The following is a 14593-nucleotide window of genomic DNA, read 5'->3' on the forward strand; positions in this document are numbered from 1 at the left end:
TCATCCATCGACAGCAGCGAGCAGCATGATGTCATGCAGCCCCCGCTCTGAGGAATGAGGTCAGTTTAAATAGGAAACACATGCGCGCACACACACACACACACACACACACACACACACACACACACACACACACACACACACACACACACACACTAACAGGAATCTGATGGAGGACACCCTCAGACACATTTCTCCTGCTCTGCTGAACACTGCTGTTGTTTTCTGTCACACACCTGAATTCTCAGGTGAATTTGCTTTCTTTCTATATTGAGGTCAGCTTGTCATGTGAACATGTCGTCTTTAAAACAGCAGAAAACCTTGTGTTTCCCCCTGAGTGTTGTTAAAATTTCTGAAGGCCTACCCAATCAGGAGGCGAGGAAACCAACTTCTAAACACACAGCTGGAGTTTCACTCACGCTTTGGCTGTTTTCAGCGCCTTTAACTTCACATTACCACATACAAGCAACACGAACACTGCCTGCCAGCTTATTTTGATGATGTGAGCTTTATAGATAATTGGGTAACTTTCTGAGGGAAACCTGGTCTTGTTAGGAGAGATGGTATCCGTCCCACATTGGATGGAGCAGCTTTCATTTCTAGAAATCTGGTCAAATTTATTAAAACCACCAAAATGTGACTATCCAGAGTTTGGACCAGGAAACAGAGTTACACGCCTCTATGCAGCTTCTCTCCTGTTATCCCCCCAAAGCCCCATCGCCTGTGTCAGCTCCCAAAGAGACAAACTAAAGACCAACTAGTAATAATGACTTAATGAACTTCTTCACAAATAAAATTTTAACTATTAGAGAAAGAAATATTCATAATCCTCGCACAGATGTAACACTATTTATTTAGTCTTTTACTCCAATTAATCTTTCTGAGTTAACTTCAGTAATTACTTCTCCAAACCATCGTGTCTTTTTGACCCCATTCCTACAAAACTGCTCAAAGAAGTCCTGCCATTAATTAATGCTTCAATCTTAAATATGATCGGCCTATCTCTAATAATTGGCTATGTACCACAGGCCTTCAAGCTGGCAGTATTTAAACCTTTACTTAAAAAGCCAGCACTTGGCTAGGGATGGGTACCGGTGTCCGGTGCCATGATGGCACCGGTTCTGACATAAACGGTAGTAACCAGACCGAAAAGCAGCGCACATTTCGGTGCTTTATTTCGGTGCTTTTTTTTTCCTGAGCTGTGATACACTTTAGATTCTAGCCGATCATTTTATGTTTCCGAGGATAGTAGGCGGGTCCAGGTACGTATGTTCTTTTAGAGCAGAGCTACAGATTAAAAATGCCCAAGGCGAAGCGGTCAAAAGTCTGGTTGTACTTCACAGCAAAATATGCAAACTCAGCAGCCTGCAACAAGTGCTTTAAGCTGATACTGTGATACTGTCAAAGGAGGTAACACCTCAAATCCGATGAAACACCTGGCGACGCATAGCGTTTTTTTTTTTAAAAGCCGAGAAATGCGCCGTATTTGATAGCTTGCTGCAAGACCTCACACCGAGCACATCTACTGTGGGTGTGGTGCCTGTTATCGGACCCGGAGTTAGCATCATCCCCCAAAAACCCAAAGAGGAGAGTCCTGGCCCCTTGCCCTGCCAGTGTAGCAGAAATGATGACGGATGATGATGGCAGCAGCAGCCGTTCTTCTCTGCGTGAGTAGCTTAATGTTGTTCGTGTGTAATTTACGTTGAGTAGGCTAACCACGTTATTACATTAATGCATGTAAGGTGAACTAGCAAACATCATCATAGCTACATGCGGCTGTCCTCTTGTTTGATGGCAGATACTCCCTTCACCCTGGCCAAAAAGGCTAAAATGACCAAAGAAAAAGTGGAAAACAGTTAAACATGAGAAGTTTTTGGACAAAGTTTGTGTTTGTCCATTGTTTAAGCACTGCTTCCAGCCAAGAGTGATACCATATATGCCCCATAGCTGCAGAAAAGGCTAACATTGTTATCTTTTTACAAAAAACCAGCTGAACATGAGAGGTTTTTGGACCAATTTTGTGCTCTCCATTCTTTAAGCACTGGTTTGAGCACCGTTTAAGCACCGGCACCGTTTCAAAAGTACCGGTTTGGCACCGGTATCGGATAAAACCAAAACGATACCCATCCCTACACTTGGCCCAGCTGTATTAGCTAATTACAGGCCTCCAACCTTCCTTTTATCTCAAAAATCCTTGAAAGAGTAGTTGTCAAACAGCTAACAGATCATCTGCAGAGCAATGGCTTATCCGAAGAGTTTCAGTCAGGTTTCAGAGCTCATAGCAGCACAGAAACAGCTTTAGTGAAGGTTACAAATGATCTTCTTAAGGCCTCTGACCAGAGTTGGCAAAAGTAAAGACATTCTGTACTTAAGCAGAAGTACAGGTACTACTGTTAGAAACACACCACAAAAAGGTGAAGTACTGATTTAACTTTACTTCTATACTTAATTAAAAGTAAAAAAGTAAGAAAGTATAAGCAGATCTTTGGAAGACATTTCTATGTCTTGCACAATGCTAACTGAACCTTGTGCTATATCAACATAATGATAAAATAATGTCAGTAGATGGGAATACAAACTTTAATCTAACTTTTTTAATCCTAATTATTTTCAGTTTGAACTGGAAGAAAAAGAAGGAAAAAATAAATAAATCTATATTTCTGTTGCCTGCATTGTAGAGGGTGACTTTACCTCTAAACAGGTACAGTCAATGTGTACAGTCAGGGGTTCAAGTGGATTCAGGTGTGTGTGTGTGTGGGGGGGGGTGACGACGATATGACGATTTCTACTGAGTGCTAAAGTTGGTATGAAGGTGGAATTCAGTGAATGAGTCTCTGCTACACTTGATGTAAAGTTACTCTGACCATGAAACCACAGCCACTGTGCACCAGTCACACACTGTCATTAGGTCAAAAAAATTAATCTAATTAATTAGCGACTTTATAATTAATTAATCTCGAATAATCGCATTTAATCACACAAGAAAATTTGTCCAAGAGTGCTTTTTTTTTTTTTTTTTTTTTAAATTGAAAAGGGTTTTAGTGGGTGACAGAATCAAATAATAGACATGGACATGTATTGTAACTCAACCTCTTTTAATTTCTGGAAGAAAAAAAAGGATTTAACTCAATCCAAAACAGAGAAACCTAACATCCCTGTTCAAAATTGGGCAGACTTAACAATAAAGTGCCATTTTAAGTACATTTTCAAAATTGTATTGTCTTACAATAATAATAATAATAAAAATGTCAACATAAAGTGCAGGTTTTCTTCTTAAAAAAGATAAGGCAGAAACATAAAAGGTTATTTCAACAGCTTCACCTTTAAACTCTAAGTAACCTTATTTTGTACATTAGGTTAAAACAGTGTGATCATTGAACATTTTAGTGCAAAACATAACAAACCTACTGGACTCACAATACCTCCATGGTTATTTACTGTCCGTCTTCTTCAGCCAGTTACTTAGACAAACTAGTCTGTTCACATTTTCTGAGCTGAAGGTAGCTTTCTTTTTTGTTACTGTGACCTGCAACTGAGAACAGTCTCTCACATCTGACAGAAGTGGCAGGACTAATCAAATACTTGCAGGCCAGGACAGACAGCTGTGGGTGGGTCCCTGCTCGACTGGACCACCACTGCAGCGGGCAGTCTGTCTTGCTGATGGTGGATTCTGCTCTGTACAAACTCAGGGCCCTGTTACACAGGGCTTCCTCATCTGAATCAGAGTCTGAAAACAACGAAGAGAAGAGGAGGCTCTTTGTCTTTGCTGGCTCCTTTGTGGTGGCATCTTTACACTGTTCCTGCAGCGGCCTCAAGGCTGGTCCAAACCTCTTTTCGCTCTCCCCTTGCAAGACACTCTAAATCCTTAAAGCATGGGTCAAGCACAGTCGCTCTGATGTGTGCCTCAGTGTATTCAGTATACCAGGAAATTGTGCATTGACAAAAGTTCCCCTTTGCTTGGAATACAAATTGCAATTAAATGCATTATTTTTTTGAATGTGTTATTTGTTCAAAAAAAAAAAAATGAATAGCAATTAACGTGTTAAATTCCCACCCCTACTTTAAATCCATCACAGTGCAGAAAACTAACCTATTTATCCTGCACTAACCTGCAGAGGATTTCAAATAACACAGTTTGTCTGCCTCAGTTTGTTTAGCAGCATGTTTCACAATATGAAAAAACATAATTTCACATGTACAGACCTGATATCTGATTTTAAAAAAACGAAGACTAGATGCTGAAGTACCACAAACACACAGCTTATGGACACCTGCAGTGGTTGTGGTAACCCCCACCCCCCACCCCACACACAAAAAAACACTGTCCCACTTTAACCTGTGACTTTGGCATAGTCATCTCTTTTTATGCCACATCTCCTGGAGATTAATAAGTGAACAGGATTTCCTTTCATGTGTTTGACGTGAGGAACTGATGTGAGTGATGACATAATAACTCCCCTCAAATGTGTTATGGCAAAAGTAATTAGTCTGCTTTGGAAATTTAAGGAGTAGAAAGTACAGATATTTGTTTAAAAAGAGTAAAATTAAAAAGTATTCAAAAAAAAAACTCAATGTAAGGTCCTGACTCTGCCCAAATAAAGATATTTTATATTAAGTTATATTAAGGTTTAAACTGACATTAAGTTAAGTCTAATGAAAATAAGTTTTCTTTAATATCTTCCTGCTGGAAATGATTGAAACACGACTCTGCATGTCTGAAACCACAGCAGCCTCTGTAAGGCAGATAAATTGTTCTGTGTCTCCTGGGATTAATGTTATTTTAAAGTGAGATTAAGGTTAGTTTAAGGTTAAGCCTGAAGGAAATAAATCTCAGTGTGATGTCCTCTGAGGTGATGGAAACACCACTGCGTCTGTTCCCAGTCGTTAAATCATATTTTCCTTCTCTGAGCTCAGATGACCTTTCTTCACCCCTCAGGAAACTCGGAGCCCAGAGATTAGCCCGGTCCGGTGTCCAGAGAGGAAATGTGTTTGGAGTGTCGCTGTAATCTTTCCCCAGGAAACAGGAGCTGCTGCAGCAGTTGGCCTGGCCTTCCCTGCCTGATAAACACAGTTTATTCTGCGATCATTTAAATAGTTTATGGTGAAGCACAGAAATAAATATCAGCTCATATTCAGACATGATCGTCACCACTGATTCTTATTTCCTGTGGCTGGAAGGCTTTCTGGAAAATGTGAATGTGTGTTCAAAAAAAGTGATTTATAATTTGGAGAAGGTGGGTTTGAGCTACACGTGCTCTGAGCGCCGCGTCCTGTAAACAGAAGCTGAGTCGAGGTGAGTTTTCTGTAAAAACCCCCAAAGGCTCTAAAATCAGGACTCTGCCAGCCGCACAACAACTCATCTGTTCGTTAATGTCCGACAGCCACGCTCGCCGGTCGTCATTGGTTACCAAACAAACAGGCCACCTAGAAACAATGGAGTCCTGATAGAAAGCCTGCAGCGTGAGAGGAAAACAGCCCCCCCGTCACCTCCTCCATCACCTCCTCCTCCTCCAGAACAAGCTCGAGGGTGACGGAGAAGCTGTGTAATGTGACATTTAGAAAGAAAGGCTTTATGAGCTGCAGAGTGGAGAGAGGAAGACATGGAGGGAGGGTGGAAAAAGCAAAGAACGAGGATGACGATGTAGGGAAAGAATTAAAGAGGAGGGTCTGAGCTCTGCAGGAGTCCAACAACAGGAAGTTAAAACAAGTTGCCAGCCAATCCTCCGGCTACCTGCTGACATGGCGTCCAGTCTGCTGTCGCTCTTTATCTGCACGTTTTTAAAACGCAGCCCTGAGAATAGAGTCACTGCTGTAAACTCCACTCTGTGACTATGAGAGGAAGATCACCTACGCTTGGACTCACCAATGTCCACAGTCTGCTTTTACAGGTGGTTTAACCACCAGCCTGACATCACCGCGTCCTCTTCCTCTCTGAAGAGTGAAAGTTACTCATCCTTTCATCGGATTCCTGTCAAGCTCAATTTGAAAAAGGAGAGTTAAACAATCCAAGATCAGGAGAAAGTCTGAATGTCTCCATCACTGGTTTAACTGGAAGCAGACTGGTGTCAGACAGTCTGAGGCCAGGCTTCCTTTGAGCCCACACAGTGTGACCTCAGTAAACTGAAGGTGGTTTAAAAGGACAAATGAGGTCGTGACAGACTGATGGAGTGCAGATAGTTTGTGTGAGCACCCGTCCAAGGCGCAGGCTGGTACGCTGATGTTCACGTCTGTGTGGGAGGATTTCTACTATCTGCTGAGCTGCAGTCACACAGAGGTCAAAGCGAGGTCACGCCTGCAATACGAAGGCAGACGAAACAAAGAAAACCTCAATCTTCAACATTCAAACTGAGAAAAGGGACTTTTAAAGGCTCTGTATATTTTTCACAGTGAATATCAACAAAGCTTCAAACACTCTCAGATTACAAATTTCTTTTCACGACCATCACCACGTCATCTTGACTCAGGCTGATACCCCTCCCCCCCAAACAAAAAAACAAACAAACAAAAGAAAAACAAAATCAGGCAGTGCTGTTCACAGTTACTGGGTAGTGTCCCTCAGCACGCTTCCAGAAACTGGCCAATCAGAAGAAGGTTAGCTGTAAAGTGAAAAGAGCTAAAACAGTTTGTTTCCGACAGAGTATGAACTGACGGGCTGCACCGACACGCAGGATCAGATAAAGAAGCACTATTATAACATTTTGAACTGTGAATCATGCAAAGCTGCCCTGGCACAGTATGAAAACAGGCAGCTGGATGTGAGCAGAGCAGGAAAGTATATGTAGGTCGTTTAGTATCGGGGGAAGAAATGAACATGAGGTGAACTCTGACTGCAGGAAGCTGAATTTAACATAACATAAAGTAGATTTTACCCTTTTTAGTGCATTTAAGCAATTCGCAGTCTGATTTTACTCGTGAAGCATTTTAAACACTACAGGAAGGAGTGTTTTTTCAAAATAAAAGCCTGAAAAAATATTTTTGGACTGCCTTTTGAGTGGGTCACTTTTGTAAAAGCTCTTCATGAAGCTGAAGTTTACAAGAAGAAACAGAACAACAGCCTGCTGTCACACAAACATCCACCCCGAGCACCTGCTGGATGGAGCGAAGATAGAGCTCATTCAGTCACTGATCAGCTGCTCCCGAACTTCACTGGAAGCTCAAACCTGATTTCTGTCTGAGCAGATGGACGGCAGCTGAGTAAATGAGATGTTGTTGTTTATCCTGGGAGACTTCACAAAGACCACAACTATTTAAAGACACACACACACACACACACACACGTGAGCTATAAAAGACCAAAGTCTGCTGATCGGGCCAGCAGCTGGTTAGGATTTCTGAGTGTGCTGCTCTGGTGTTTCCCCCTCAGAGTCCACACAGTGACATCAGGTGTACAATGAACTTTTATCCCTCCATCAGCTTTGTACCTCAAAGCATGCCCAGGTGTGAGAAATACGTGTTATTACTGCAATATTCAGCGCACAAACATGTACTCTATCAGTAGTTTAACACATTCTCTTCCTCTGAATGCTTTCTTGAATAAAGGAGGTCAAAGCAGTTACCTGGACACTTCAAATGCTCTGCTAGACACGAGCAGGTCAGTCAGGAGGGAGCTGATCACCCACCAGACCTAGAGCAAGGATCTACTGGATTTCCAGGCTGTACACGTCGCGCACGATGTTCAGGCCTCCGTCCTCCTCAGTGAGGAGAGCTTGATCCAGGAACAGTAACATTTACATCTCAGGGTCCTGCTTGGTTCTCTGAGCTGCTGAAGACCTGAAGCACCATCACTGGACAAAGGTAGTGGCATATGACACCAGCCATCAACCGCCTATATCATTTAGCCCCGCTCACACCTTCATGCATTTGATCCGCCTCCAAATTAAATACCACTGACTCCCCGTCATCTGTCAGGACTGAAGAAGACCTTTGGATGAGCCGTGAAACGAGTGCAGCCAGCGCCAGGCATGAGGAGCTTAGATACCGAAAACACCCACATATGAGCAGCAAACAAAGGACTAAATGTACCTCAGAGTTCTGGTTAAACGAGGCGAGGAGGGACAAGGAGATAGACAGGAAGTCAAAATCAATATAAGACACCAGACAAAACTATCAAAGTAAAACAGGAAACAAACAGTTGAACAGACTGAGAGGAATATGAAGACATAAAACAGATATATATCAGAGTTCCAATAACACAGCTTAACATCTCACCCTGACAGACAAACTTCAGGCACCCGAAATCCTGCCAAGTGTCCCTGGCTCCACAGGGAGGTGTCCCTCAGCAGGGACACTTGGCAGGAGCCGGGATCCGTTTGTCAGATGGTGTGATAGATGTGAGGTATATCCTCGTGTAGCAGTGACGCTCCGGTGTCATCCTCATCAAGGCGCCTTCCTTCTGACAACACCACCCAGAGAAACCCGACACGTGAGACGGCTCAGAGGCTGTTTGGAGCTGATATGAATAAAGCCGTGATTTCATGTGAGATTCCACAATTTAAGACACTCTCCACTGGATTATAGTGCAGGTGAGGGTCAAAAGAAACAGGTGGGTCAAAGAGAAATGTGCTGATCTGAGAGGCGATCAGGAGGAAGAACGGAGATGAGAGAAAAAATGCTTTCAGAAAAGGAAGTGTTAATCATTTATTTTCACCAATCAACAAAATGCAGTGAATAAACAAAAGAGAAATCTAAATCAAATCAATATTTGGTGTGACCACGCTTTGGCTTCATAACAGCATCAATTCTTCTAGGTACACTTGCACACAGTTTTTAAAGAAACTCGGCTGGTAGGTTGTGCCAAACATCTTGGAGAACTGACCACAGATCTTCTGTGGATGTTGGCTTCCTCACATCCTTCTGTCTCTTCATATAATCCCAGACACACTCGATGACGTTGAGATCAGGGCTCTGTGGGGACCATGCCATTACTTCCAGTACTTCTTGTTCTTCTTTACACTTAAGATAATTCTTAATGACTTTGGCTTGGCTACATTTGGGGCAAATAAACAAGCGTTCATATTTCTGAAAGCATTCTTTGTTTAAAGCATTTTTTCACATTACTACATATATGTACATATACATATGTATGTACACACACACACACACACACACACACACATATCCATCTTATTCTCTTATCCTAGTGGCAGCAGTCTAAGCAGAGAAGCCCAGCCTCCTCCTCCAACGACAATGAGCATGGAGGCGTTCACAAACCAGCCGAGAGATCAAATCTCTCCAGCGTGGAACTTTTCTCAGTCTGTCTGATTTTTTAGGGATGTAGCTCTGCAAAGCCAATGTACCACTGTTAGATATTGTTAGATACCCCAGATCTTGCACACACACATACAACACACCACACACTAATCAATAACTTATAATAACTCTGTCAGCTGGAGCCTGAACACATCATTCCCCTCGATGTGCTCAGGCTCCGGCTGCTGCTTCAAATGCTTCACAACAGCTGTGGCGACAGCTGACACACACATGCACACAAACACACACACACCCTCACCCTCTTGTCATGTGGTTGGTCTCTGTCTGGGGGGGGGCAGTAACTAAAGTGAGTCTTTGTTGTTCAGACTCAAACTGGACGTTTACTGCAGAGTCTACAGTGTGACAGTCAGCAGATCACACCAGATCTCTCTATCTCTCTTCTCTCAAACACACACACACACACACACACACACACACACACACACACACACACACACACACACACACACACACACACACACACACAGGGGAAGTCCGGGGCTTTGAAAAATCTCATTCTTTCCCTGCAGTCCATTTGAAATTTTGCTGATCTTATTGTTAGGTACTCCTCCTTGATCCTCCTCCTGTTTTCCAGTTTAAAGGGTGTTCTTCCTCCCCACCATCTCCAGTTTTGCTTATTAGCTCATCTGGTAATGGGCTCCTACTCCCCCACATCACCCTCAGCTAGTTTAAACTGTTTTGAGGTGATTTCTGCTGTTTGTGCAGCTGTTCCTCTCAAACTTCACAAATACCCAGTGAGGCTCAGAGGGAACAAAGACCAACTAGCATGTAGACGCCCAGCACTGAAACATCTGTCTCCAACAGTGGCTTAAACACGCTCCCACATCTGGAAATGACCAAACAAGCTCACTTTAATCTGGTTAAGCTGGACCCTTGATGTAGTTTCCAGCATCCAGCTGGTGTCACGCTGCCTCAGTGATACTTAGAGATGCTGAGCCATCGTTAATGAAAGCTGTCCCGCTGACTCATAACAGATTGATTCTGAGGTTTCCAGGAGCTCTGAGAGAAGGAAGGTGCAAACACACCACAGCTTCAAAGAGGTGGGTTACTGGTGCAGATTAAACCATCTAAACCCAACAAGCTCATAACAAAAGAAAAAAAATGCAAACATAAAAGTCCAAACGGGGCGTGACCACAGCCTCCTCATTAGTTTCGTGTTTGCCGGTGCCTGACAGGAAGTGTTCAGCAGGGAGGATCAGGACAGTACGAGGGTGTCTTATATAACAGCCTGTGACGTCCTCATCAGGAGCTTGGAAGGAGCCCTTCTTTGGAGGTCATGGTTCGAGTCCCGCTGGGAGCTTTGAGTTTTTCTTTAGTATGACTTTTTACTCTCACTATTATATCCTGGTTGAAGGTTCAGGACAGCAGGACGTCACCCCCACACAAGAAAGGCTCAGACTCGACTTCGTTATTTTGGTCTTAATGAAGCCGACAGTGTGACAAAGTGAAGCTCCCAGTACGTCCTAAAAAGAGAGGCGATACCACACTCACACTTCCTCTCCCACAAATGACCATCTCCACATTGAACCTCTCTTCGTCTCCTATTCCACCCGACCTTTGACCTCTGAATTGCTGCCACACACAGACTCGGTATCACAGTTTTCACATAAACGCTGCACAGGTACAGTCTAACCTGTGACCTCACAGTCAGGTAGGATATCCTCAGCTGTAACAGGAAGTTAATGTGAAACACGGCTCAGAAATCAGCAGCGTGTAGTGAGTTACTATGAGGGGAGGGAGGGGCGGGGTGTCCTGGCCTTAGTTTAACATTCCTGTGTGCTGACTGCTGCAACACATGGCAACTATTACAGAGACACAGCCAGAGAGGCATGGAGGTAAAATTAGCCGATATTTGAATGGAGTTTGGCTGAAAGAATCCAGGTTAGAGAAAACGCGCAGTTCAGCTCAGCAGCCTCAGCTACACAAACACCACATTAACCATTTATACACCCACCCCTCAGGTTTGGAAACAAGCCAATCAGGTTACAGATCACATCCTGTCACACATCAAATATCTGTGTATCAGACACAACAAGCAACTCACATATATTAGCTAACCAATGATGAGTTCCTGTTGGCCCCACTACTAGTGCTAAAACATTATTAAGTGGCTGTCTCCAGGCCAGGCCTCTTATGAAGCCTGTCAGCTGTGGTTGGTTATAATGACTTTTTATATATAATTATATATCTATATAGATCTATCTATCTATCTATCTATCTATCTATCTATCTATATAAAATTATTATAAAATAATAGAAAAGCATATGCATTTTATTAACAAAGTTTAATTAAATGTTGCCCTGCATAAGGGGGTCCTGAGGAGCCCTCAGCATGTCTCTGCCCCCGGGCCCCTCAGCAGGTTAGCGAGGCCCTGCATTCTCTGGGTCTATTTTCAGCAGCTGTTGGCTGAGGGACAGCAGAGCTCAGCTGTGCTGCTATCAATCAACTCCTACTCACACTGCTCCTCCACCTCCTCCACCCCCTCCACCCCATAAAACCCCAACAAGTAACTGCGCCCTCCAGGCCTCGCAGCCCCCCAACAGCCCCCCCATCAGCTGCAGACTCACAACAGCAGCTCAAGCTTCAGTTTGTCCTGTTAGACCCTCAACAAAAGTAAAACTACAACACATGAAAACAAACTTATCTCCAGAGCTGAGCGCACAGCTGGACAGAGGAAAACTTTCACCTTTAGCCTTAACCACCATGTCTCGTTAGTGATGTCAGTATTTTTCTTTAAATATTTTAATATTATTTCCATGAATATATGACAGATGTCCACAAGTTAAATACACAGCTGGGTATTTTCTGTTAATCCGATACAAGAAACATTCAAAAGCCCGAAACTGAAAACTGCTCAATGAATGAAAATGAAGCATGTTTTTCCTTAAGTTATAATAAATGTGACATAATTACAAAAAGTGATTTTCTTTAATTAAAGCATTGATTTCCAGCTGACGGTTACTGTGACAAGCTCAGTCTAAACTCAGTTTAATCCTGATATTGAATGTAAGAAGAATTGTTGGCTGTGATTTTTTCTTCAGTGTGTGGATTTTTCCTCTCTCTCATTTATCGTCTTTTATTTCAGGGTCTCCCTTTGATTTTGCTATTTATGTTTTTGATCATCTGTCTTTGATTTTTTTTTTTTAAATCATGCTATATGAACAAAGTTATTATTACTGTTACTACCTATGTTTCATTTAATGAAGGTAAGCCTGCTTAGTCTTTGTGTCCTGCACAGTTACAGACAGACTGAAGTGGGAACAATTACTCTCAACAGGAGTCTGTTAACAACTAAACCTTCATATAAACACTGAAAACCATGGCACACAGACTCCAACACACCACTGCACAATGAATTCAGCAACACAAACACACTGTGTCTGCAAATACTGTCCTTTAGTCAGATTAGTGCATTTAACTTCATCTATACTAGTTTTTTAATGCTGTACTAAGTAGCATGGACTTCATGTCTGCAGACTGAGCAGTAAAGTTGTACTTCTTCAGGATTTATAAAACCCTGCAACACCTTGGCCACTCATCATTCACATCCACTCCAAGACATCTGCAGTCCGATTTACGTCCTTCTGGAGGGTTCCAAACACTTTTGGATTTCTTGAAGGGTTCAAGTTTCAACAAGTTTCTCTGAGCCCTCCCGAGACCTTTTGCAAAAACCACATACTCTGTACTTGGGTGAAATTTAAAAGCAGGCTTTAATAATTCTGACTTTTTATCCTTAAAAATAAGAAACTCTTTGAATGAATCCACTGATGAAGCTGTACGCACTGAACAGCTGTGAACACCTGGATCTCCACACACCTGTGAGCCACACCTGTGACCTGTCAGTCACAAACCGATGCCACACGTGATTACCTTTGTTAAAACCCCTTTTATGAAAGAAACCAGCAGTTGGGCTGACTGTTTCCAGGTCTCTCTCTCTCTCACACACACACATACAAATACACACCGTGCGTAAAATTTGCGTAAAAACTCTCCAAACGCGCCTCTGTCTCGGTTTTACGCACTCACCGATGGAGACCAATTTGATGTGCTCCCTTTCCAGGAACTCCAGCGCCACGGACACGTTCTCCAGCTTCATCTGCCTGAAGTTGGGTCTGCTGTGGTACTTCCGGTACATCTTTTTCTGGCTTAGCACCTCCAGCAGCCCTATTAACTTTAGCCCATCGCTTAGGTCCTTCTGTAGGTCGTTGATGCGTTTGTTGATCACCTTCAGGTGCTCGTTGCACCACCTAGTGAAGGTGTTCTGCTGGATCTTCTTCCACGGGGCGTCCTCGGCTAGGTCCTTCTCGGTGGCCGGCATCTCCTCCTCCTCCTCCTCGCCGATGTCCGCGGTGCTCTGGTAGAACTGCTGGGGCTCCAAGTAGCTGTTGTTGCTCATCATGGACATGCCTTTTATAGAACCGAGCGCAGTGGGAAGAGAAGGAAAGGCAGAAAAAAAAAGAGAAACGGGGGGCAGTGGAAGCGGAGGGGCAGTGCCCAGCGCGCGGGGAGGGAGCTTCACGGAGCTGTGCGTAAAGAGGCGCGCATGCAGACCCGAGGTCACTCCTGTGGCTCACACTCTCAGAGAAAGCGGAGGCTCGGGAGGAAGAGTGAAGAATAGTCTGCTTTTGTCCTCCGGCTGGCTTGGCTGTGGTCACACGCGGGTGGCGTCGTGGACAGAGTGGGGCTGTGCAGCTGCGGGAGCGTGAAGCGAGGTTTAAAGGCTCGGCGTCACTGCGCAGGACTCCCAGGAATGCCCCTGCCATGACCATATACTACTGCGGCCCGGGCATCCTCCGAGCCGCAGGACACCGAGACCGCAGATCATTGGTCGGCGCGGAACAGGGGGGTGGAGACACGCTGGACACCCCCAACCAGGACACCCCCATCTACCCCACCCCGACAGCCGGACCCGGGGCTCCACAGCCGCTCTGACACCTCCGGGTATTTTTAGAGTCCTCAAACCTGGAGAGACACCCTGAGGAGGGACATGACATCACCATCAGACAGCGAATCAAATCACTGCATGATATTTAAACAACAAAGCATAAATAAAAAACATCAAAGTTTACTTCAGTTTGGAAATACATATCATATCTGAAAATACAATAGGCTCTGTGATAATGATTAATGAAATTAATGGTAACTACAATGGAGGTTAGGTGTTTACAGTTAATTGAATGAGGTGTTGCTGCTTCTTGCAATTCCATTGGCTGCCAAATGGAGGCGCGGCAAACTGAAGCAAGCGAGAGAGGAAGAAAAATTCCATGCTGCGTTTTTGAAGAATAAAACAAACTGAAGAGATTTATTGACGTAAACAGCAGC

The 14593-nt window shown here is 43.8% G+C and overlaps 1 protein-coding gene across 8 annotated transcripts in view; it reads right to left on the minus strand.

Moving 5' to 3' along the window:
• LOC147309929 (filamin-C-like) overlaps positions 1–14054 on the minus strand; it is a 59814-nt gene extending 45760 nt beyond the window's left edge. For 4 of the 8 annotated variants that reach the window (XM_086270257.1, XM_086270254.1, XM_086270258.1 and 1 more), the window contains exon 1: positions 13298–14052. In XM_086270257.1, the coding sequence (XP_086126383.1) occupies positions 13298–13676 (379 nt within the window). In that variant the 5' untranslated portion in view covers positions 13677–14052. Of the gene's footprint in view, positions 1–13297 lie in introns of all 8 variants that reach the window. The other 4 variants (XM_086270251.1, XM_086270256.1, XM_086270253.1 and 1 more) reach the window with 2 other exon arrangements.
• Positions 14055–14593: the final 539 nt, after the last annotated feature.

Source organism: Aulonocara sp. 'chitande type north' Nkhata Bay, linkage group LG17 (genome assembly GCF_057382095.1).
Source record: "Aulonocara sp. 'chitande type north' Nkhata Bay isolate Kocher_YH1m ecotype deep benthic linkage group LG17, A_spYH_male_GT1.1, whole genome shotgun sequence".
In the NCBI taxonomy this organism is placed as follows: Eukaryota; Metazoa; Chordata; class Actinopteri; order Cichliformes; family Cichlidae; genus Aulonocara; species Aulonocara sp. 'chitande type north' Nkhata Bay.